Source organism: Arachis hypogaea, chromosome 14 (genome assembly GCF_003086295.3).
Source record: "Arachis hypogaea cultivar Tifrunner chromosome 14, arahy.Tifrunner.gnm2.J5K5, whole genome shotgun sequence".
In the NCBI taxonomy this organism is placed as follows: Eukaryota; Viridiplantae; Streptophyta; class Magnoliopsida; order Fabales; family Fabaceae; genus Arachis; species Arachis hypogaea.
This window is the reverse complement of record NC_092049.1, coordinates 125,412,651-125,439,024: the sequence shown is the minus strand read 5'-3', so window position 1 is coordinate 125,439,024 and position 26,374 is coordinate 125,412,651. Positions and strand designations below refer to the sequence as shown.

The following is a 26,374-nucleotide window of genomic DNA, read 5'->3' as shown; positions in this document are numbered from 1 at the left end:
ATCTGAAAAGTGTATTATTGAGTGTGATCAAAGATACAATATACAAGGATATTTATAGGTGCTAAATGAATCAGAGTAATAAAGGCATAGAATCCTACAATTAATATACAGATATACTATATAAATATAGACGATACTAATTGATCTAAATTGATTCTAATGATTCTCTAACATCCCCCCTCAAACTCAAGTGGGAGCTAAGGATACCAACTTGAGTTTGGATAACAAAGTCCGGAAACGAGTCGGGTGATGAGCTTTCGTGAAGATATCAGCAGTCTGATCTACTGTTCCAACAGCAATGAGACGAACAGCATCAATAAGGATACGTTGCCGAACAAAGTAACAATCAATCTCAATGTGTTTGATGCGTTCATTAAACACATCATTATGGGCGATCTGAATAGCACTGCGGTTATCACAAAAAACATCAGTAGGGGACGACTGAGGAGCACCCAGATCTTTGAGAAGCCAATGAACTGAGATAACTTCAGCAGTGGTGTCAGTGAGAGCACGGTACTCGGCTTCTGTGCTTGAGCGAGCAGTGAACGTTTGCTTCTTAGCACGCCAAGAAATGAGAGTGTCGCCAAGAAACAAACAGTAACCAGTAGTAGAACAATGATCAGTGGGAGCACCAGCCCAATCAGCATCGGAGTAAGCTTAAAGAGACAAAGAGGAGTGGGAAAAAAAATAAAGGCCATGAAATAGAGTGCATTTGATGTAGCGAAGAATGCGAAGAACTGCCGCATAGTGAGTAGTACGAGGAGCTGAGAAGAACTGGCTAAGTACATGAATCGGATAGGCGATGTCTGGTCGAGTGACAGTCAAGTAGACGAGACCGCCAACTAATTGTCGATAGAGAGTCGGATTATCCAAAATAGTGCCATCCATAGGGGTAAATCGAACATTAGGCTCAAGAGGAGTAGACTCAGTGTGACTAACTGTAATCCCAGTGCGAGCAAGAAGATCTGAATCATACTTAGCCTGAGAGAGATAGATTCCACCTCGGTGGAGATGACCTTGAGACCAAGAAAATAGCTGAGAGAACTAAGATCTTTCATCTCAAAGGTACGATGAAGTAAGGCCTTGAGATCAGAGATACCATCAACATCATCCCCAGTAATGATCATGTCATCAACATACAAAAGTAGAAGAACAACTCCACGTTCGCTTTTACGAATGAAGAGGGCATTCTCATGAGGGCTAGAAGTAAAACCAAGACTGCATATGGTAGTGCTGAACTTGTCAAACCATTCACGAGGAGCTTGCTTAAGTCCATAAAGTGCCTTGCGAAGGAGACAAACCTTATTAGAAGGACAAGGATATCCTGGAGGTGGTTTCATATAGACTTTCTTTTTCAAATCCCCATTAAGAAATGCATTCTTCACATCCATCTGACTGAGAGACCATTTTTTAACCGTGGCAATGGCAAGAAGAGCTCTAACAGATGTAAGACGAGCGACAGGAGCAAAAGTCTCTTCATAATCAATACCATACTCTTGCGTACAACCTTGAGCAACCAAGCGGGCCTTATAACGGTCAATAGAACCATCAGAGCGAGTCTTGATCTTGTATACCCATCTACTGCCAACAACTTCTTGATCAGAAAGAGGATCAACCAAATCCCAAGTGTGTGCCTTTTTAAGTGCCTGTATTTCCTCTTGCATTGCTTGTTGCCAATTCGTGTTTGAGGAGGCTTCTATGAATGACTTAGGTTCATGTTGATGAAGGATAGTAGAAAAGCAGTGGTAATCAAGAAGATGAGGAGGTGGATTCCTTACCCTAGAAGAACGAGCAGGAGGAGGAGGCATGACGGTAGGAGCAGGATCATCGTCCGGTCTGGAATCATCGGGAGATGGAGAAGGTGAAAGAACAGGAGGCTGTGGAGGGTCACTCGAGATAAAATATGTAGAATCATCACTAGGAAAAAGATCAACATTAGGGTTAGTAAACAACGGTGACTAAGTAGTAGGAATGGACTCAAAGGACGAGAACCGAGAAAATATGTGGTGCTCCCAGAAGACAACATGACGAGCTATACGAATACGTTTAGAGAGAGGATCCCAACAACGATAACCCTTGTGTTCAGTGTCATAACCAAGGAAACAACACATACGAGCCCAGGGTTCAAGTTTACTATGTTCATGATGCTGAAGAAGAACAAAACATACACAGTCGAAAACTCAAAGAGAACTATAATCTGGGGAGGTATGATAAAGATGCTCAAAGGGAGTAACATTACCAAGAACAGAAGAAGGGAGTCTATTGATAACATGAACAGCAGTAAGAACAGCTTCACCCCAAGTACGCTCAGGACACGAAGAAGAAAGGAGCATTGCACGGACGGAGTCAAGAATGTGACGGTGTTTGCGTTAGACTCGACCATTTTGTTGAGACATACCAGGACAAGAAAACTCAGACAAAGTACCCTGTTCTGCAAGAAAGGCTAAGAGTTTGGAATCACGGTATTTCATAGCATTATCACGTCGGAAAACCTTAATGACCTTAGAAAACTGAGTTTTAATCATAGTAACAAAATTGATATAGATCTGAGGTAACTCATGGCGATTAGTCATCAAATAAACCCAAGTAAAATGGGAATCATCATCAATGAAAACGACAAAGTATTAAGTTCCGCCCATAGAGGCAGTGGGAGCAGGGCCCCAAACATCAGAGTGAATGAGATCAAAAGGAGAGCAAGCAAGAGATGAATTATTGTGAAAAGATAAAGCAGGTTGTTTGGCAGTTTGGCAAGAAATGCAATCAAAAGATTCATTTGGAACCTGACTTAAAACACCCTGAGACACAAGAGGACGCAATTTTTCTAAGGAGGTGTGGGCAAGACGTTGATGCCATAAGTGGAAGGTAGAGGGAGAAGAAGCAGCATAGAGATTTGGCACAGGAGGAATATGAAGATTCTCGAGTTCAAACAGCCTTCCGACCTTACGTCCAGTCCCGATGATTTGTCCCGTCCGAGGATCCTGTACACGACAACCAGTAACGGAAAAAGTGACTTCAAAACCCAGATCAACAAGTTGACCAACAGAAATAAGATTGAAGTTTAATTTGGGAATATAATAAGTATCAGGAAGATTAAGAGTTGACTGGGATATAGAACCCTTGTGTGTTGCGTGCAAGAGGGAGCCATTTGCAGTATTGACAGAAGGTCCATTTGTAGTGGTAGACATGGACGAGAAAATATTACGCAACGGAGACATGTGATTAAAGCAACCCGAGTCAAAGTACCATGTAGAATTACCTGGAGGGGTGGAAAAAGTAGCAGGGGTATTACCAGAAGTAGAGAGAAGACGCTGAAGAAGAGATGCAATATTAGATAGAGAGACAGGAGACGAGTTGAGTGGATCAGAACGTGGTGGGCGAGTAGGACAGGCAGTAATTAAATGTCCCGAGAGCTTGCAGTAACGACAGAACAGCTGTGAACAATGGTAGCTAATATGACCTTTCTGGTGGCATGTGCGACATTCAACAGAAGGACAGTCGGGGAAGAGGTTCCCAGAACGGTTACAGTTTCGACAGAATTTACTCTTTTTGGCGGTGGCAGCAAAAACATTTGACTTTTCCATGATAATAGTCACAAAGATCAAATATAGGAGAGAGAAATGGCAATTTTGGAGCAGAAAATGAGAAATCGGAGTGCAGAATCGAAAAGAGCTCACCAAAAAATCTTAGGAAGGGTCCCACTGTCTGCCACGTCGGAGGACACGTCAGCAACCACGTCAGCAAAAAGGAACACGTGGCGCTACGAGATTGGATAAGCAGGACACGTCAGGGCTGACGGGGCGGGGTGCCACGCGGGCAGAGGAACGGAGCGGGTCAGGCGCGCAGGTCGAGAGCGCGGGTCAATCTCGGGTTGGGAGAACAGCGGCGTGACACGTGGCGAATGCGGAGCCGTGGATTTGGAGCGCTGATCCAGCGGCGCTGGAGGCGTCTGGAAGGAGAACGGCTGAATGCGGACAGGCAACTTTGGGCGGCGCGTCCGGCGTCTTCCGGCGATGATTCCGGTGGCATTGGAAAGCTTGCAACAAGGAGAAGGCGAGGGTGGTGGCGGTGACGAACCAAAGCGTCGGGAGAGACTCGAAAAGTGAGCACAAAGTATTGATTAGAAGCAAACGGATGGCGACCTTTAGACAGAGCGTGGCGGCGCGTGCGGTGGTTTTCGGCGACGAGGCTGGACTCGTTGAACTTGCAACGACGAGATGAAGGCGGTGGTCAAGGCGGTGACGAACCAAAGCGTCGGAAAAGGAACGAAAAGAGAGACCAAAGAACACTGCCGGAAGAGCAAAAATAAAGGACTATAAACGAATTTTCACTGGAAAAAAAAAGAACCTAAACTCTTGATACCATGTTAGAAACAAGAGACTGAGAGAGTAATCTGAAAAGTGTATTATTGAGTGTGATCAAAGGTACAATATACAAGGGGTATTCATAGGTGCTAAATGAATCAGAGTAATAAAGGCATAGAATCCTACAATTAATATACAGATATAGAGTAAAGTATCGTTTTTGTCCCCAACGTTTGGAGTAAGTTCTATTTGTGTCCATAACGTTTAAATCGTCCTATTTGTATCCCTAACGTTTATAAAAGTGATTCAATGTTATCCTATTATCAATTATACTAACAAATCAGATTATATTTTTTAATTATTCTCACTTGAATGTATTCATTCTCAATTAGATCTCATTTGGATGTGTTTGATTTTAATATTATACCCACTATTTGTGTTTAGATTCAATTATGTCCCTAGAAAAGTGAATTATGTAAATATTGTAGGAATTAATTTCAACTTTTAATGAGTTATTTTTTGGAGTGGATCACCGATTCTATCCCAGACATTTGTATTCTAAAATTACTATACATATCTTTTTCATGTTTATCTGCCTCTTGCAGTGTCTGAAATTTTCTCCATTTCCATTGAGTATGGTTTGAGTGTTGGTAAAACATGTGAGTTATTTTGTTTGAATTGTTTGTTTGCTCTATCACTACGAAGGTAATGATAATATACTATGCTTGTGATATGTGTGATAAAGTATCTCTTCAATCATAACTCGAACGACATGCATCCATTTGATATAATATATTATATTTTAAAGAGTAAAGCATCGTTTTTATCCCAACGTATGGGGTAAATTCTATTTGTGTCTTTAACATTTAAATCGTCCTATTTGTATCCTTAATGTTTGTAAAAGTGATTTAGTGTTATCCTGCCGTCAATTACACATCATGAACGCTTTAGTTTGAGTTTTAAAAATCTCTTTTTGAAGTTAGAATACAAATGTCCGAGATAGAATCGATGATCCATTCCGAAAAATAGCTCATTAAAAGTTGAAACTAATTCCTACAACATTTACATAATTCACTTTTCTAGGGACATAATTGAATCTAAACACAAATAGTGGATATAATATTAAAATCGAACACATCCAAGTGAGATCTAATTGAGAATGAATACATTCAAGTGAGAATAATTAAAAAATATAATCTGATTTGTTAGTATAATTGATAATAGGATAACAATGAATCACTTTTATAAACATTAGGAATACAAATAGGACGATTTAAACGTTAGGGACACAAATAGGACTTACCCCAAACATTGGGGACAAAAATAATACTTTACTCTTTTCTAAAATAAGACATATTAACTTAAAATGGAAGAGACAAACACTTAAGTCAGTTTCAATAGGTTTATAAATATTTTTTTATTTTTAATTTATGAAAAGTTATAACATTAATATTTAATATAATTTTTAAAATTAATTTATTACTTTTTAAAAAATCATTTAAATTACTTATGAAAAAATTAAAAAAATTATTTCTTTTATAATAAAATTTTTTTATTATTTTTCTTTTAAAATAAGTATTTTTGTGATTAAAAAATTAAATATAAAATAACTTATTTATAATTACTTTTAATATAAATTCTTATATTTTAAACTTCTTCTTTTAAAAGAGCTTAATTAAATTATTTATCTAAACTTACCTTCATATATAATATAGTATTTCGTTTAATGCAATAAGAATTATATTTTTTTTATAAAAAATATATTTTCATAAATATTGTCCCTGGGGATAAAATACTTGGATATTGCAGAATATATATATATATATATATATATATATATATTGATATTCATACGAATAAATTACGAATTTATTTCATTTACATATTTCTAGAGTATAATTTCTGAAATATTTCTAATATTAAATATTATAAAAATAAAAAATTTTTGAAAAAGGAAATATAATAATTAAAGAATTTATAAGGATTTCTAAATAATACTACAATAGTGTTTATTCCCATAGTACAGGTGTTCTTTAAAGTTTAAACATGGGTATTTGGTATATTTGGAGATAAATTATCCCTAAAAATTTTTTAAGACCTGAAATATATAAAGGAGTATATTATTCTCATGTGATAATTCTAGAAAGAAAATTATTAGGAGCTAGCACTTTTTATTGATATTAATCAATATTTTAGAATTTAGATTAATATCTTATTTTTATAGTATTAGAATTTAAAATTTATAATTTAAAATTTATAATTTAAAATTTAATTTTTAGTATTTAAAATTAACTAAAAATTAATAAAAAATTACTAAATTTCATTAATCACTTAGCATTGCTCTTCTAGAAAATAACTTAAAATAATTTGATACAAACACCCTCTTATCGAGGTGTGTTTTTTTCTACAAGTACTTTTAATTTAGTGTATATGGATATGTATATTGATGCAAATTTTGGAAAGTTGTGAGGTCAAAATTATTTTGATATATTTTTTACATTTAATTGATTATGCAAAAATAATTTATGTTTGGCTACTATAGTTTAAAAGTGATATCAAGATAATTTATGTTAAAAAGAAATTCTACGATAATTACATCGTATTTTTTCTACATTCTTACACACAGAAAAATTATATATAATATTTTTATCAGTGTATCTATTCCTATTCTAAGGAGTAATAAAATTCTTACTCCAAAAACATTTTCTATATATAAACTCTTTACATTGCATTTCTCTATACACATTGACTCTTCTTCAAATTTTTACATCAACTTACTCTTAACGAAAATTTCTTTTTCCTTTTTAATTTTTCGAAATGCATTTTCTCACCTAAATAATGTTTCAAAATTTTCAGCCACTATAAGAGAAAGGTGGATGGATCTCTTTAAAATTTACAAACACCTTTACCTTTATATTAATTTATCTATTTATAAATTATAATCGGGACGACTAAGAGTGACTTGAGTCTTGAGGTCCATATTTATCATGTTACGCGCATGATGGAAATCGCATAATTGACCTAATAATTGACCAAAAAATAGATAAATAAATAAATAAAATAATAAAAGCAATACTCCGTCAATTTCCAACAATTTTTTAAGTTAAGATCTTAATTTTAATAAATTTTAATTATTATATTAGTTTTTAATTTTTATTTTATTAAAAATGTTAACTTTTATATCAAATTTTAATATAAAATCAGACAAGTCAATTCTCATCTTTATTTAACAAAAATATAAAAAGTTATAAATAATTTTAAAGTTTTTATATCAATATCTTGATGTAGATGAATAATTTAATGTTTAAATTGGTTTGTCTAATAAAATAAAAATTTAAAAATTAATTTTATCCTTAAAATTTATTAAAATCTAGTGTTCAACATTTAAAAGATTAATTTTAGATATTATTCTAATAATAAAGACTATCAGAGATTTAGAGTGACATGTTAGACAAATTTATGTGTAGAAACCTTTTAGAAGAACATTTTCATTGGACAAGAATATTTGTGGAGATAATGAAGGTCACTGAAATAGTTTTATTTCACGATTGAATTTTTTACATAATGAAATAGAGAAATGAAATATCACGATGCTGATAAAACACTATAACAAAAATATTGACTATCGTTAAAATTATTGTTAGATTTAGCGTTGTATTGTATCGGCAAATTTACTTCAAATTTTTTAATAAAAAGGAGAAAAAATTTGTCGTCATAAAAAATTATCTCAAAAGAAGAGGATAATAAATCTAATAAAAAAGACGGTAAATTTGAATAGGGTTAATGTAAATATAATTTTATCTTATGTGTTTTTTTACCAAATTTTGAGAAGAATGTAATATGATTAATATTGTTTTAAATATTTCAATTACCATAATTTCATATTTTTAATTTGTATATTTGATATTTGATATTTGATATTTCACATCAAATTTAAAACATTATTTCAATTATTAATTATCGAAATGCATTGTAGATGGGCAAAAAAATATTATTTAAAAAAATACTACCGTCGGAATATATCGATGGTAACAGCCCAGTTAAATTTCAAAATAAATAAATAAAATAAAAAAAACCTTTTTCGTTGGCATTACCATCAGATTAGTTCACCGATAAGATGACGCGTTACCGTCGAAAAATTTCGATGATAAATTGTGACAGATTTTATTTTTTTTATAACTATATTCAGTCGCAGATTTTGACGGTAATTATCGTCGGACAAAATAAATTCGACGATAATTATTTATTGATGAAGTTTATATCGTCGGACTTTGTTTGATTTTCCAATGATAAATTCGATAATACTTAACATTTTTTTGTAGTGAAATTTTATACGGATGATTGAAATAAATCTCGAAACACATAAGTAATGTCTCAACCTTTCATTTGCTAACTAAAATTATGTCATCGTATTAGCATATGTTAATATACTTGAGAAAAATAAAGAGCATATCACTCTTTAAAAGGACCTGCTATTAGAAATAAGAAACACAAGTTTTAAAATTTTAACTTTTTATTTTTCTTTTTGAAAAAGCCTTAAGTAATTAACCTACATAACTAGGAAGTTATTCTTTTAAACTTCAGTCATTTATATAAAACATAATATAATAGAAAATTAAGATTGGTTTAAAGAGTATAGCACTTCTTGTTATTTAATTAATAAAAAGCGTTTAGTTTTTTTTTTTTTTTCTCGTGTTTATTTCGGCTACCCCTATTTTTACCGTTCCAGGGAGAGTTGTTTCTCTATAAAAGCCATTTGGTGTGTTCTAAACTTGTCATCTCAATATTTGCATTGCACTAAACTTACTAATACACCATGGGATCGTTATGGTCTCTTGTTTTTCAAACACATTTTCTTTTTCTTTTTTCATTGCTCTTCTCATTGTCCACTATCATAAACGGTCACCAATGTCATGGAACTGAAAGCAATGCTTTGTTGCAGTTTAAGGAAAGCTTTGTGATTAGTAAGTTTGCTTCTTATAATCATTTTAGCTATCCCAAAACTGTTTCTTGGATGCCAAGCATAGATTGCTGCTCTTGGGATGGTATCGAATGCGACGAGGTCACCGGTCATGTGATTGGCATTGATCTGAGTAGCAGCCAGCTGTATGGATCAATAGATGCTAATAGCAGTCTGTTTTCTCTTGTAAACCTTCAAAGCCTTGATCTTTCTGACAATAACTTCAACCACTCTCAAATTCCAACCAAGATAGGTAACTTTTCACAACTAAGATACCTCGATCTTTCTCATGCTAGCGAGACAACGTTTTCCGGTGAAATCCCGCCAGAGGTTTCCCGTTTGTCAAACTTGTTGTCTCTTGATCTAAGTAGCTTTACTGTGTTAGATCCTCCTGATGATCCACTTAACAACCAATTGCTACTCAGCATATCCACTCTAAGAAGCTTAGTTCAAAACACAATTAGGCTTGAAGAACTTCATCTTAGTTGTGTAAATATTTCATCATCTGTGCCCGATGTACTCACAAACCTCACATATCTGCAAAGTCTTGATCTTTCCCATTGTGACCTGTATGGTGAATTTCCAGTTGGAATATTCCATCTTCCAAACTTGACAACTTTGGTTTTGGCTGAAAACCATAACCTTAATGGTGTGATTCCTGATTTCCAGTCAAGGGCACTCGTTAGCAAGTTGATTATCCCTGCAACAAATTTTGGAGGTAGAATACCAACATCCATTGGTAATCTTACTTCTTTAAAATGGTTGTCCATTGCAGAATGCAATTTCCAAGGATCTGTTCCTTCTTCGTTCGGCAACCTCAATCAGCTGGTGCATCTAAACCTTTTTTCCAGCGGGTTAACCATTGGAACCTTCCCAGAATTTTTTGTGAATCTCACCCAGCTATCTTACTTAAACTTAGGAAGATGCAACTTAACTGGTGAGATACCATCTTGGATAATGAACCTAACATCTTTAAATCACTTGCGTCTTTACAACAATACATTTCATGGTGAAATCCCACACTCTCTTTTAAGAATGGACAATCTTACAACTGTTGATCTAGAATCCAACTGGTTGCAAGGGAAACTAGAGCTTGGATTGTTTTTGAAGATGAGAAGGCTTTCTTACCTTTATTTGTCTTACAACAAACTATCTTTGCTCAACAAAAAAGGTTCCTTCAATGCTACCCTTTCCCCACTTGAGGTCTTATACTTGGAGCAATGCAATTTAACTGGTGGAATTCCAACTTGGATAATGAACCTAACTGGCTTGCAGGAGTTGGCTCTTGATGAAAATTACCTTCAAGGTGAAATTCCTCACTCTCTGTTTTCACTAGAGAATCTTGCAACACTTTCTCTTAGTGATAATTCGTTGGAAGGAAAGTTTGAGAGTGACATGTTTTTGCAGTTCAAAATGCTTATTTATCTTTCTTTATCCGACAACAAACTCTCTTTGCTCCCGGGGAAAGGTTCTTCCAATGGAACCCTTCTTCCATTAGAAGTTGCAGGTTTGAATTCATGTAATTTGGTTGAGTTCCCATCTTTTTTGCAACACTTGGATCATTTGGAATCTCTGAGCTTATCAAACAATAATTTCATGTCAGTAGTACCTGACTGGATTTGGGAGAAAAAAAGTCTTCAAAATTTGGCCATTGCCAAGAGTTCATTGACAGGAGAAATATCTCCATTGATCTGCAATATAAAATCACTTGTGGTGCTTGATCTGGCGTATAACAACTTAAGTGGCACCATTCCATCATGTTTGGGAAGCTCTAGCCAATCTCTTCAAATCATGAAGCTAAAAGGGAACAAATTGTTTGGCCATCTTCCTCAAACATATGTCATGGGAAGTGCACTTAAGATGATTAATCTCGCTGACAACAATTTGCAAGGCCAGCTGCCAAGAGAATTGGTCAATTGTAGAATGCTTGAGTTTCTTGACGTGAGCTATAACGTGATCAATGACTCGTTTCCCTACTGGTTGGGATCACTTCCTGAGCTGAAAGTTATCGGCTTACGTTTTAATGAATTTCATGGAACTATTAATTGTCCAAGTATATGCACATTTCCAAAGCTTCACATTCTTGATCTTTCCCACAATAAATTCTCTGGAAATTTGATTCCAAAGATGATCAAGAATTTGAAGTCCATGACAACTTCCAACATAAGTCAATTAAAATATGAGGATTCGACTGTCAATATTGTGGGAAAAAATTGGCTTACTTATGTTACCTATTCATTCACAATGTCTAACAAAGGGGTTGTCACGGATTATGAGCGACTTCAGGAACTATTTTACTGCATGGTAGCCATTGATATTTCAAATAACAGAATTTCAGGAGAGATTCCATCTGTTTTGGGGGATCTCAAGAGTCTTGTTTTGTTCAACATGTCCAATAACTTCTTTACTGGTGAGATTCCATCTTCCTTTAGAAAGCTCACAAACCTTGAAGCACTTGATCTTTCCCTCAATAGTCTGTCGGGAAAAATTCCCCAAGAATTAGCAGAACTCACCTTTTTGGAGTTTTTCAATGTGTCCTTTAACAAACTCTCAGGTCCTATACCAGAAAACAATCAATTTTCCACGTTTGAAGGCAACTGCTTCGCGGGAAACCAAGGCCTGTGTGGGATTCAGTTGAAGAAGAAATGTGATGGTAATTGGTTTTTCCCGACAAGACTTGATAGTGATTATGACTTAGGATCTATCATTGAATTCGATTGGAAAATAATTCTGATCGGATACGGAGGAGGAGTTGTTGCTGGACTGGCACTTGGAAATGCTTTCGGTTTAGATATTCTTGCATGGTTAAAAAGTAAGAAATTACTTTGCTAGATTGCTTTTCTTACCCCTTTTAAGTCCTGTAGTAGTCTGTTTTGTAGTAAGAATTTCCTATATGCTCTTGTAATATGTGTAAGCCATTAAAAGTGATATAGTAATAAAAGGTTTGAATAATAAAAGAGTTCTTATGTTAACCTCACTGTTTAAAATTTAAGAGAAGAGTCTTTTATAGAGCAATGATACGAGGAATAGATGCAAGTCTGCTCTTACTATTTTTACTTGTGCGGTGGAAACATCATGTCAAGGAAAATGAGGATACAAAATCCTGTTTATAGCAGTGTATTTTGACCATGCAAAAATGGAATAATACATATATCGGTCTATAGCATGAATCACATGCTCGGAGGAGGAAAAAGATCTATACATGAACAAAATTGAGAACAAACAGCAACTCTTCATAATCATAAGGACATCAGAGCTCATCTTAACACAACATTTAATTTGCTTTGCACCTGATCTCTTACTTTCCACTGCGTTTAAAAAGATTGGGGTTGGGGTTTAGTAACTTCCCAAACAAAATAGACATTATAAGACCAAGATTGACTCTAAAAGAAGGAATTAAATAAATTTAATACCTGCAGATCGTTAATTTCATCATCAGTAAGAGAACGTTCCATAGACCTATATGCAATCCTATAGCAGTGGCTGGTCATTCCTTTCTTGTTGGTAAAATTGTCTATTAATTGCACCTACAATTTCAAAAGGCAAAAAAGAGGAAGGAACAGGTCAACATTTTTCATTTGGTGCATCAGAAAGGAAGAAAGAATGAGAACACCTAACTGATCCAATTAAAATTTTTCGGAAAAAGAGAAAGGAGGAGGAGGAGGAGGAGAAAGGGGGTTAGGAAAGAACAAACAAAAAACAAATAAACAAAGGAGAAGAGGCAAATAATTGACCATGAAAGGATGGTAAATGTAAAGTTGCTTCATTAGAAACCATGGGAATCTATTTTATGATTCCTGATATCAAGTTACAATTCATGCATATTGTGTTACAGCCTTTGCCAAGCAAAATGGTGTTGCAAATGCCCACTCCGATCTTTTGGTTGGTTTAGCAACTTGTTCCCTTAAACTGAATCACATTAGTTTCAGCTGATAATAATACTGTGAACAGATTATTTCAGCTTCTGCCTAACAATTTAGTGAGTTTATTATTAACGCTTGGTGCTATGATGACTTGGGAAGATATCATTACCCCCAATTTTCAATTCCAGATCAGATCACCCCAGATACATTTGCAATCCATTAGACATTCAGGAAACAGCAACACTGATAATCCACATACATTTAAATCCAAGAGAAAAGGTTCACTAGAACTTTCAAAGAATTACCTCTTCTACAAGATCCCCAGCAATTCCTCTGACAAGTTCACACAGATTGTTTTCAGTAAATGATTCATTGATCCAGAAACTGATGTCCTTGTAACAAGGTGGATACTGTGGAAGAAAAATAGAGAGAAAAAGAGTTAGAATTCTCAGTTAGAATTTTGCTAATTTCTTCTAATCGAAAACTGGACAGCCAACCATAAACAGCACATAAACCCACTAAGTTCCCGGCAAAAGATGAATGCCAGTAAGACTATTCAGTTGAAGACCCTCTAGTTTGAGATTTACAAATAGGATAAGCATCTTTGGGCAAGAATGAAACTAAACAAACAAATAAAAGCAGGAACTTGATCACAAAGGCCCTTGAACCTTGACATAGCGAAGCATCAAAACCACATTCCTAGATATCTCATCATTTAGATTTTAGATCATCAAAATTCTCACCACACTTTCTATCTTAACAACAAAAGAAGACATATAAATATAGTTTTCTATAACAAATTATGTGGGCTATCTTAACTTTGATAACATGGAACTTTCTCAAACACATTTCAAATGTGATAACATATCTCAGGAAAACAATATTCTCAGTGATGAATATACACTACACGGCTGATTAACAATAAATGTCAACACCTAAGGGCAAGCACACAGATACAGTGTAAAAGTTACCTTTGAAAATGGCTTAAATTTGACTCCCAACTGGCCCTCTGAGAACTGTGTTCAAAATATATCACCAAAGAAAATGACAAGAATAGCATGTTAGAGATCCTAAAAGAATGACACTTATAGCACAATAATGTGATTCTCAAGATTAGAAAATCATATATGTCTTCTGAACAAATCCAAAAAATACCTGGGAGGTAAATCGCTCATCATTTGACCAAAAGAGACGAATATCTGGTATGTCAAATAAAACCATTGCTAGCCTCTCCAATCCTAGGCCAAATGCCCAAGCAACATTGTTTGGCTTCCCATTTTTTCTTAGAATCTCTTGCTCTGTCACTCCACAGCCCAAAACCTCCAACCACTTTTCCTGGAATAAAAGAAAAAATAAGCAATATATAAAATTAGAATCAGAACAATACAGAAAGAAAATATGAGAGAAGAGGGGAAAGGACACAAGCCTAAAAATGATAAATAAAGGAAAGCCGATCACATTGCTTAAGCTGCATCTCTGAATTAAAGATGGTTGAAAAGTGTGAGTATTGACTACTAAAAACATAAATAGCTGGATGGCATGGAATGATCTAGTGACAAATGTTTAACTTTTGGTCATCTCCTAAGTCCTAACCTACATTTATTTAGCAATTTCATTTTGTAAACCCAATGTGTTAAAGAGATAATCTCATAATCATGACCATAGCATACCTTGAAGTATATTTCAAGTTCAAATGATGGATTAGTAAATGGGAAATAAGTATCCACCCAGCGCATTTCCACAGAACCTGAAATTAATCATTTAACTCCATGAGACAGAGAAAAGAGCAGATGGGAAAATATTACAGATAATCAGTTTGCAAGTTGGCTTAAAAGGACTATCAAAAGTTCACAACTAGACTGCTTCAAATATAATTTTCTAGCAGATTCTACCCTATTATTCCAGGAGTACAATAATATAACCATCCTAAAAACTTCATATTTCCAATTTCCTGTTGAAAGGGTTTTCTTTCTGCTCAGAAATTATGAATGAGCAATCCCATTAATTTATGATTACTTGTATATAATATGTATTCTCTTAGCTGAAGGAGACTTTGTTGGATGACTCCATAACTAGAATCATTCTACAGAGTCTGTTGAAATATCTTTCTATCTTGTCATGAATAATACAATATGCATGTACAGAGGTACACTGTATATGCAAATGCAATCAATATTTGTTTCTATCATTTACAATGATTAATCTACTTTCTTTAACTAATCCATCTTACGAGTCCTAATAAATTATCAATTTGCAGCAACTAGCACCAAAAAGTGTGTATTGGCCATTAAGAAATACCAAATAAATGGCGTGCTAAACCCTCAAGGCATTTCTTTAAGTCAGCTGCTGCAAATGATGTGCCATCCAATTCAGATGCCTCCCATTCCTCCGGAGCAAAAACACGAAATCCTTCCATCTACAGAAAAATAAAAATAAAAAGAGGAAATTTTATAAAGTTGATAATTAGAAAAAACCAGCTCAGTGTAGGGAAGCATACCTGATGGAAGACAGGATAATGAGTTGAATCAATTGAGTCCCTACGGTAAACATCACCGGTAACAAGGAAATGAGTGTAACCACTTCTCAATAATTCAGCCTGATGAGCACTTGTATGGCATCTCAAAACAGTTTGAGGGTCGACATAGTACGTATCATTATAGCTTCTACTCACATGATCTTCCGGAACCAAGACATCATCAAAATTCTGCAAGGACAAGAAGATCATCACACTGAAACAAAATGGAACATCAACAACAACAACAATCAATTTGCTAAACAAAATCTACAACAAGAACGACACAAAGCAAAAGCACAACTAGCTCTTCAACTGTTTCATGTCATACCTCCTTCACTGAAACAATAGGACTAAGATCATCGAACTTATTGTACTTATTTGAATAATTTGTGTCAAAATACTCGTATATTGCATTCTTGAGTATCCCAAGAGGGTGTTGATCTCTCCTATGGAGCTGCACTCCTAACTTTGAAAATATATTGTCTGGCACATTATTCGTAGGATCGTCCCTCACCACATCTATGTTACCACCAAGACAAACTAATCAGAATTCTATTAAGCACAGAACAAACATATCAACACCACAAAATTATAAACACATTAAACTGTGACAAAAAAAAAAAAAAGTATAACATATAAAAATTGAAAAACTCAATCTTGGAACTTTCATGAAATCACTTCACTTTCAATTAGGCTTGCATTCTAATTGTAAACAAGTAAAACTCCTCTCTTTTGAAGTATCATGAAACACAGCAAGAGATTTCAGATCAAACAGCATATAAAAGCATCATAAACATCATTGAATTGTTAAGAAAAACAGTAACGGATAGCTCTGACCTTCTCTGTTAACCTTGACTCCGCCGAGGTCGAGCGCTGAGAAAACAGGTTGCTTCCATTTCTTGCGGGAAAGGTTGGGAGCAGAGATAGAAGCAGCTGAAGAGGAAGAAGAGAAGGACGAAGAAAAAGCGAAGGTTCTTGTGAGAAGATTGGTACGTTGACGAAAGAGAGAAGATTGGAGTTGCACGAAAGAGAAGGATAGAATCGTTGCCATGGCTTTCGTTCACTGTTCAGTGGTGTTTCAGTGCGAAGCGTTAAGCCTCACCCGCAACGCCGTCGTTTTTGGGTGGCCACAACACTTCCACGCACACAGAAAAGAAAGAGAAAGAGAGAGAGAATAAAGAATGCTGACTCAGCCCGTTTTCTTATCGGGTCGGTGATTCGGTTGCATTATTTTCTTACTTGATTTTTTTTGGTATTGGCTTACTTTAATTTTTATCCTCATAGTTATTCTATTATCAAAATGGTTTTTGTCTCTATATAAGCCCAAGCTCAACGCTACAAAAATAATAGTACGAGGATAAAAAGTTTCGTTTTTGTAGTATAAAATTTGGGCTTATATAGGAACCAAAAGCATTTTGATATTCAGGATTTATGTGGAATTGTCAAAACTGGTTTTTTAGTATTTTCCAAAAATCTCAACATTTGCAAATCACTCTCACTATTTTATTTCAAGTATCTAGGGACGAATTCAAATTTCTTTTTTTTTTTTTATGAAACACTAAATCTGTTGGAGAGTTTAGTGTTTTTTCAAAAAAACAATTTTTTAAGTACCAAATCAATGGGATTTTTAGTGTTTTTTCAAAATAAAAATTTAAAAAGCGTAATTACGGGGGCAAATTTTGTTTGTTAAAAAAATTTAAAAATAAAATTAAGAGAGACTATTTATTTTTTCAAAAAAGAATTAATAAAATGAAATCATTATTGGAGACGAATTTTGTACTACGTCACACACCCATAAATTAGTCCATACACTAGTTTTTCTTCATTTTATTTTATGAATTCAAAATTCTTAATGTTTTTTGAACACATTAATCTCTCTTCTTTTTTTCTTACAATTTACTAAGAAAAATTTACTAAGAAGATTTAAAGTAATAATAGTATTTTTAAAATTACAGTGTTGTCCTGAAGTGTCGCATAATCTATTGTTAGAAGCATGTTACACCCACGAACATGCCGTTCATATCTCATCTGAATCCGAAACTTCATTTTCCATAATCTAACCTCTCCTAAAATGGTACTTTAATTTCAACTAGAAGATCTTGATTGTCTTAACTCAATAATCAATGGTGAAGATCTTAGGTTTGACTAATTAATTAAGAGTAACAATGATTGGGTTTGATGATGAGCCAGGCTTAACCGTTGAAATAAAAAAAGTGCCACGTAGCACTCCATTTAGGGAAGGGACAGAGGAAAAATAGAAAGGTGTATGTGTTCATAATATAATTAAGGTTTGTGTTGCCTTGTGCATCCATTTTCTCTCAATTTCTTTGTCCCCTTTCTTTGTTTGTGAGAAAACTGGGGTAAAGAAAGAGAGAGAAAAACCACCTTCTTCATCTCTCTCTTTCTGTTTATTCTGCATTTTAATAATAATAAAAAAAAGTTTGGGAGAGATTTGAAGGTATTTGTTAAGGTTTGGATTTGTGTTTTGTTGTGGGGGCTGCAAACAAACCACCATGAATAATATGATGAGAAAGTTGAAAAGCATTGCTGCTGGCAAGACTTCTCTTCTTCCAGATTCTGTAAGCTTAATGCCTTTTTTTTTTTCCTAATTTAAAGATCTTAAAACATTTATTTTTAGTTTGTTTCTATTTTTCTTGTATTTTTTTTTTCTTTCAGATGTTTAACATTTATTTCATCTAGTAAAAAGAGGGAGAAAAAAACTGTTTCAACGAAAATAAAAAATGGGACATAATTTTAATCACTTTATGTTGTAATTCATATCATATTATAATTTTTAAGAGTCATTTCCTAATGAGGTTTATTATTATTATTTTGTTGTTGTTTTGAGGGAGGGGATGATTTTATGACAAATGGAGATAACTTTGGTGACGATATTGAAAGCAACGCAAATGATAGTAATGATAGGGGGCATCACATAAAAGAAGCTAATGGAACATCTAATTCCAAAAATGTAGCTAAAGAATTGCACGAAATCAAAATTAGGGATGAGAAAAGCAAAAACAACAATGGAAAGGTACTTAATTATTAATTAATTATCATTCAATATATTTTTTTTTTTCTATATAACATAGAGTACTATGTAAAATGTAAAATCATTTCTAACTCTCTTATTCATTGCAAAGTAATTAATAAGCACATACATACTTATGAAACAAGTTATTATTTTGAAAAAGAATAATAATAATAACAATAATTGAGGTGGTTGTATCCAGGATATAGAAGCAACAATAGTGAATGGTAATGGAACAGAAACAGGTCAAATAATCACTACTGCTATTACTGGTCGCGATGGACTATCAAAACAGGTGATGTCTTCTTTCTTATGGATCACATCATCACTCCATTAATTAATTAATTATTTTGGGCTAACAACTAACTCTAATTAATATTGATGACTATGTTAGACAATCTCATACATGGCAGAACGTGTGGTTGGTACCGGTTCTTTTGGTGTTGTTTATCAGGTATTCATATTCATTGCATCATTATTGTTTTATTGAAAATGTTTGGTAATAAAAAAAATTAGTCAAAAATAGTTATAACTTACTTTATTTAATATTCATTAATTGTTATAATAATTAATAAATGTTAAATAAAGTAAGTTCTGACTGTTTTTTTTTTTTTTTTTGTCTTCCTATTATTATCATTATTTTATTTTATTCACTTGTATGTATTAGTATTTATACAACAGAAATGTTTGTTAATTAATAATTTTTTATTTATTTTATATTTAAATTAATACTAGAATTTTTTTTACTAAAGGTATTGACTTTTGATCTCCTAGAATTTAAAAAAATCTATTATATATAAACATATGAGAAAGATTTGGTGTGTGTATATGTATATTAAAAGATATGCTTTATCATATATAATCCATAAAAATTATATTTTGTTTTATCCAATTAAGACTTGAATTCAGGATTATTTTAGTTTAAATATAAAATACTTGACATCTTTATTAATTTGATATTTATAATTATTATTACACATATTAATTTATAATAATTCTTATGGTTTGAATATATATGATGTAGGCTAAGTGTGTTGAAACGGGTGAATTAGTTGCAATAAAGAAAGTGTTGCAAGACAAGAGATACAAGAACAGGGAACTGCAAGTGATGAGAATTCTTGACCATACAAATGTTCTTAAACTAAAGCATTGCTTCTATTCAATGGCAAATAAAGATGAATTGTACCTTAATCTTGTTTTGGAGTATGTTCCTGAAACTGTCTATAGAGTCTCAAAGCAATATGTCAGGGTGCACCAACATATGCCTACAATTTATATTCAACTATATGCATACCAAGTAAGTCTCAAAATTATTCATACTTCAATTCCATCACTTTTTTTTTTCTTTAAATTCTCTTTTTTATATTGACTTTTTTTTCCTTTTGGTAAAACTCCTTGTAGATATGCCGTGGTTTAAATTATTTGCATCATGTGATCAATGTGTGTCACCGTGACATCAAGCCCCAAAATCTCTTGGTATGATATTTTACAATTTTACTTAAATATTTTAATCTGTTGATTTCGTCAAAATTAGATTTTTTTGCATATTTTTTAAAATCTTAACTTTTATTGACGGTCTGTTCGTCGGTAATTTGTCGTCTCGCGTGATAATTTGTAATAGTATAGTAACAAATAAAATTATTGTTCATTGAAGATTTTTATTACTTATTTTTGTCAAATTGTTTTACATATGATAGGTTAACCCCCAAACTCATCAGTTAAAGATATGTGATTTTGGGAGTGCAAAGATGTTGGTATGTATATGCTCTTATTTTTATTTTATTTTTTATAATCAAATTAAAAAAATCTTATGATGTGCCTAATAATGTTGTGATATTATTGAACTTGAATTTATTATTTTAGGTGCCTGGTGAACCAAACATATCATACATATGCTCAAGGTATTATAGAGCTCCAGAACTAATTTTTGGGGCAACAGAATACACAACTGCCATAGATGTTTGGTCAGCTGGTTGTGTTTTAGCTGAGCTTATGTTAGGACAGGTTAGAAACCTCTTAATTTTATGTTAGATAAATTTAATTCATGGTATAAAATGTTTTTTTTTTATTAACTTCCTTTTTTTTTCCTTTGATTCTTTCATTATTTCTAGTAGATATTTATAACCAAATAAATTTTTAAAAATAGACGCTTGTTAGGATTGAAGATAATAATATTATTTGAATTTTTAAAATAGATTCTGCTTATAATTAAATAAGGGTTTAATTTTAATATATTGTAAGTATAAATTTTGACATTCAATTACATCCTTCCTTTTGTTTCATATTGATTCTTATTTATGAAAATGATGTCTTATTTGCAGCCAATGTTTCCTGGAGAGAGTGGGGTGGATCAATTAGTAGAGATTATTAAGGTAATAAAGTTGTTGTCTTCTTTTTTTATTTTTTATTTTTATTTATCCATCGTTGTCACATTTAGGTATATCGTTACATCAATATATCTAAATGTTACATATTTTGTTGTGATATATACTTTAACAAACGAATTTTCCAACAAAAAAAGAGTAATATATAAAATATTAAGACTAATAATACATTATCAATAAAATTTATTATTTTTTATCGATATTTACCAATTCTAAATCTTAAATACTAAATTTTAAATTCTAATAATATAAAAAATAAAATATTAATTTAAAATATATATTAACTAATATTGATAAAAAAGTGCTCATTCTCTAAGATTTTTTAAAATTAATAAATGAATTTGTTTTATGGTGATTGGTATAATATCTAAAAATATTTGTTTAATTTATTATAAAAAATTAAAAATTAATATTAATATAAAAAAATTAGATATTAAATAAATTAATAAATTAATATTTAATAAAAATAAATAATTATTAAATATTTAAAATTTATCATAAAAAATAAATTAAATAAATATTAGACACTAAATTATAGACTCTATAAAATTCACTTATTTCTTATTGCAAGTGCAGTCTTACATTTTGTTACTTCATCTAATAAGGGTAAATATCTGACATATATATAGATTTTGGGAACACCAACCAAAGAAGAAATAAAGTGCATGAATCCAAATTACAACGAGTTTAAGTTTCCGCAAATAAAAGCTCATCCATGGCATAAGGTCAGCAATAATCTTTTGTTTCTTAGTTCTCACCTAACATTTGTAATTTAATTATATAGTAATTGATAAATATGACCAACCGAATATTTAATTAACTATATTATTAAATGATTCAGGTTTTTCCCAAGGCAATGCCTCCTCAAGCAATAGATCTAGTCTCAAGGATGCTTCAATATTCACCTAATCTACGTTGCACTGCTGTAAGAAACTTAATTAACTGTTAGAAATACTCTCTCTTTTTTTTTAATTTAATTTTACCATTATTGTAAATAAATATAATCACTGTAATTTTATTTTATTTGTTAGTTGGAAGCGTGTGCTCACCCATTCTTTGATGATCTCCGAAACCCTAACATAACCTTGCCAAATGGGCGACCACTACCACCTTTGTTTGATTTCACAGCTCAAGGTAATTTAAATCTTCTTCTAATTTTACTTTTTTTTTTTCTTTGTTAAATACGGGTTATTTAATTTAATTAGTTTTTATTTCGAAAAAAGTTTGAGAACTAGTAATTTTAATTGATATTGATGAGTATTTTTTGCCAGCAGTCTAAACATAACACAGTTTTAGCAACACTTTTAAATATTGTTGACTGTTGGTCAAAAATAATAAATTTATTGTAAAATTATTTTTATTTTTTGTTTTTCAATCGCTATTAGTTTAAATAATGAAATTAAATGAAATGATGCAGAACTAGCGGATGCACCCGATGAGTTGCGTCGACGTCTAATTCCAGAGCATGCAAGAAATTAATTGAAGCAATTGTGACACATTATTTGTAGATATGGTTTTTTGATGATTAATTAGATATTCAAATTAAACCAGCAATGTTTTCACATACATACATACATATATAATATAATATTAATAATTTTATTATATTATATTATATAATATATGTATGTACATATATATATCTTCCATAACAGACAACAGTTTAGGTTTCTTTGCTGTCCAACCTATGCACAAACATGACACAAAATTATGAACCTTAACATGTACACCTCACCGTGTAATAACCTCTTTATGATGGACCATTTTAAAGACCACCATCCATAATATCAAGAGACCATGTTGTTATTAATTAGTTTATTTGATCAATTGTAGGAATGTATGGTTGGGGATAGGGTTACATTGTTGTTTAATTAAGTAGATTTTTTGATCGATGTATACCTCAATTATCAAATATAATTAATTAATGATCAGTTCTTAATTCCAATCCTTTTATCCCCTATTTTATATAGTGCGTTAAATTAAAACTTCACTGTTTTTCTCAATGGATTATGTGGAGTATTCAGGTCATTATAGATTCTTTTTGGCGTTTGTTTATTTAATTTATCTTGTTTTCATTAAAAGAAATGAAGACGCAATTATGCTCTACAAATAAAGTTTAATGCTTTGTAAATATATGTTTGATGACTACTAATAAACATTCTACGCGTTGTATAAATTAATACAAATTTTAACATTATTAATTGAGTGAAGATGGTATATTCAAGAAGCTAAGACCCAAAAACCTTTTCAAATTTAGACTAAATTAATGCAATTTTATAATTTCAGAGACAAAAATATGCAATTTATCAAAGGAAAAAAAAATCATTAATAAACGGTGGGAATGGAATGATTCAGTTGAATATCACTATTTAACAACTCATACCAATTGAAACTGACCCACAACATTTGAAAAGTCCACGGCCAATGTTAATGCTTTGATTTAATTATTTGGTTCGTCCGTTGAGTTCTCATAAAAAATATCGACTTCTGAGTCTGAAATATATATTCTGAATGGAAAAGTATAGGGTACTAACATATTATCTGCCAACTTCTGCCAACTCTTATTTATAATTGTGTTTCATGGAAGTGTGTTCGTGGATATGTCTAATAATTAATATATTTTAAATACATATATAAAGAGACACATTCAGAAAATATATCTATAAAGACACTTCTATTAAACACAGCTATAAAAAAGACATTTTTACTAGACACATCTATAGACACATCTACGAACACACTTCCATGAAATACAATTATAAATAAGAGTTGGCAGAAGTTGACAGATATGCTGTTGGTAACGTAGCGGAACCGATTCTGAATTAGTTACTCTTTAAAACAAACAAGCAAACAGAAACCAACAAATTTTCAATTCCTTGTTCCCAAAGAATCCCATTATTCCATTGACTACATTGAATCCAGAATATAATTACCTTCATTTTAAACATTAAAACCCCTTTCACAATCAACCCCCCACCCTCCTTTGCCTTGGAAAATAATTTAGAAAACTTTCCTCTTATTAAAGTACATAAAAGGTAAAATGCAGCAATGATAATGCAACTTTCATTTTTTATGATGTTACTCTTCATGAGTGATTTTTTTATGGTATATTTGTATGAATTTATAAAAAAAATAACATTATCAAAATAAAAATAACATTATTGTTTTTCACAAAAAAAGATTGCATGAGAAATAAAAAGGTTATATATACAGATTTTTTTACCTTACATATTATTAATTAGACATTAAAATGTATCATATAATATTTTTTTATTATAATTAAAATTTATTTTTTAAAATTAAAAAGTTCTTTTTGTATTCTTATTTTCCTTTGTAGCTCCTATCTTTCTTTCTTTTTTTATCTATTATTCTATTATATATTAGTACTAATTAAACTATAAATTTTATAGGTCTTGAGAAAATGAGAGTTCAAACTAAGGCATTTTTTTAATGTTAAAACAAGTTATTGAACAAGCAAGAAATTTTTTCATTTTGCCTTTAATTAAAGAATGAGAGAAAATGACATCAACGTGCATGTATTTTGGTTCAACTTAAATATAATAAGATCTAGTCTAGTGTCCACCACAATTATGGTGGAGTTTACTATAATGATCAATATGATTATCAATATTAATTCAAAAACAAAGACAAATTAACTCAAATCGGTTCTATCTTCAGACAAACAAAACTACAATTCTGAACTTAACTAAACCAACTAAACTAAGAATGTCAGACCAAATCAAAACCAATACTAAAATTCAAACAGGAATAGAAACAATATTTTAATTTTTCTCATTATAAGAAAAGTGTTGAGCATCGACAGATTTACTAGCGGAATAGTAAAAATTATTCTACGATATAACTCTCGCCGGTAATAAATTACCATCGAATTTTTTAATCTTCCGATGGGTACGTTAGATTCTGCGACTGATTATTTATTTAATCTTCCGGTAATTTTGGCGCTCTACTATTTTTTTTCCGCCTATTTATCGTCAGATATTGTCCCGGTAAATTCGACGGTAAATCCTTTTTTTTACGCAATAGGTGGTCAAATTCTTTTACTTTTCATTTAAACTTATTTTTTGTACAATTAGTAGTCAAATTCTGAATAATAGAAACTAAATATAGTAAATTAAATATCAAGTGTACAAAAAAATTAAAATATACAATGAAACAGTCTACAACAAAACTCTAATATCATCTCCCTGGTCGTCCTGTGAGGCGATAGACTATGTGGTGATGTCGGTGCCGCCCCTGTAGCAGTGCCGGTGGCACCAACAGTTTTCCTACCATTGGTCCGCATCTGCTCTTGGTACACCATCATCTGTTGCTCCATCTGCTGAAGCCGCTCCAGCTACCACCTTTATTTCAGCCTGAGAGATTCTGTGTCTGAGACGCGTGTGAAGATCTCCTGATACTTCTCCTCAGACATTATTATTTGGTGCAAATTTATCAATAGAAAACTTAAAATTAGTAGTTTGCTAAAAAATTATTTGAAATTATCTATAAACTTCAATCATATTTAGTTTTTTTAGAAATTTCGACAGAATTTCATCTATAAATAGAATGTGTCACAAACTTTATCTATCAACAATAAATCCTAAATAATTCACAAACAAACCAATATGAAATTATATGACGTAAGCAGAAACATCCATTAACAATCAAGTAGTATGCATATAAAATTAAATACTACAAAAAAATACTAATTACCGTCAGATTTACCGTAAAAAATTGAATAAAATATGACGGTATACCTATTACCGTCAAATTTTGCGTCGGTATTCATTCAATGAAATAAACCTCGCCGGTAATAGAATACCGTCAGATTTTTTCATCCGACGGTAATTTCCGTCGAATTTAGCGATGGAATATTGTTAGAAAGCACACGATATCTATTGAGCGTTACCGTAAAAATTTTTTCGACGATAACGTTGGCGTCATTTGATATGTCTTCGCGCCATGTTACTGTCGAATTAATACGACGGTAATGCCGACGGAAATGTTTTTTAATTTTTTTAAAAAAATTTGGTTGGGCTGTTACCGTCAGTATATTCCGATGGTAATTCCAATGGTAGTCATTTTTTCATTTTTTATGCACTTTTTCATCCATATGTAATATACCCTGATAATTAATAATTAAAACAGTGCTTTATACTTGCTATGAAATATCAAACATACAAATTAAGAATATGGAATGATGGTAATTGGAATGTCTAAAACGATGCTAATTATATGACGTTCTTCTCAAAGTTTGGTAAAGAAATACATATTATAGAATTATATTTACATTAGCCCTATTCAGATTCTTCGCCTTTGT

The 26,374-nt window shown here is 32.1% G+C and overlaps 4 protein-coding genes across 5 annotated transcripts; 3 read left to right on the top strand and 1 right to left on the bottom strand.

Annotated features, from left to right (window-relative positions):
• The first annotated feature begins 9,117 nt into the window (after nucleotides 1-9,117).
• On the top strand, nucleotides 9,118-11,537 carry LOC112744012 (uncharacterized). Its single transcript, XM_072215946.1, has 2 exons — nucleotides 9,118-11,405; nucleotides 11,519-11,537. The coding sequence occupies exons 1-2, from the start codon at nucleotides 9,118-9,120 to the stop codon at nucleotides 11,535-11,537; spliced, it is 2,307 nt and encodes a 768-aa protein (XP_072072047.1).
• Nucleotides 11,538-11,562: 25 nt separating this feature from the next.
• LOC140178716 (receptor-like protein 54) lies at nucleotides 11,563-12,093 on the top strand. The gene has a single exon (XM_072215945.1). The coding sequence runs from the start codon at nucleotides 11,563-11,565 to the stop codon at nucleotides 12,091-12,093; it is 531 nt and encodes a 176-aa protein (XP_072072046.1).
• A 186-nt stretch (nucleotides 12,094-12,279) lies between these two features.
• LOC112744009 (phenylalanine--tRNA ligase, chloroplastic/mitochondrial) lies at nucleotides 12,280-16,906 on the bottom strand. Its single transcript, XM_025793469.2, has 10 exons — nucleotides 16,477-16,906; nucleotides 15,968-16,158; nucleotides 15,622-15,828; nucleotides 15,423-15,540; nucleotides 14,795-14,871; nucleotides 14,280-14,459; nucleotides 14,096-14,140; nucleotides 13,430-13,534; nucleotides 12,675-12,788; nucleotides 12,280-12,569 (listed from the first exon to the last, which is right to left on the bottom strand). The coding sequence occupies exons 1-10, from the start codon at nucleotides 16,688-16,690 to the stop codon at nucleotides 12,519-12,521; spliced, it is 1,302 nt and encodes a 433-aa protein (XP_025649254.1). The 5' UTR covers nucleotides 16,691-16,906; the 3' UTR covers nucleotides 12,280-12,518.
• A 997-nt stretch (nucleotides 16,907-17,903) lies between these two features.
• Nucleotides 17,904-22,999, top strand: LOC112744008 (shaggy-related protein kinase theta). Of its 2 annotated transcripts, XM_025793467.3 has the most exons (13): nucleotides 17,928-18,218; nucleotides 18,488-18,673; nucleotides 18,873-18,965; nucleotides 19,065-19,124; nucleotides 19,695-19,967; nucleotides 20,072-20,146; nucleotides 20,368-20,424; nucleotides 20,534-20,674; nucleotides 20,992-21,042; nucleotides 21,684-21,779; nucleotides 21,896-21,979; nucleotides 22,086-22,188; nucleotides 22,472-22,999. In XM_025793467.3, the coding sequence occupies exons 1-13, from the start codon at nucleotides 18,153-18,155 to the stop codon at nucleotides 22,531-22,533; spliced, it is 1,347 nt and encodes a 448-aa protein (XP_025649252.1). In that variant the 5' UTR covers nucleotides 17,928-18,152; the 3' UTR covers nucleotides 22,534-22,999. The 2 variants fall into 2 exon arrangements, with proteins under 2 accessions (XP_025649253.1, XP_025649252.1); XM_025793468.3 differs by lacking the exon at nucleotides 18,488-18,673 and having other exon boundaries at nucleotides 17,904-18,218.
• Nucleotides 23,000-26,374: the final 3,375 nt, after the last annotated feature.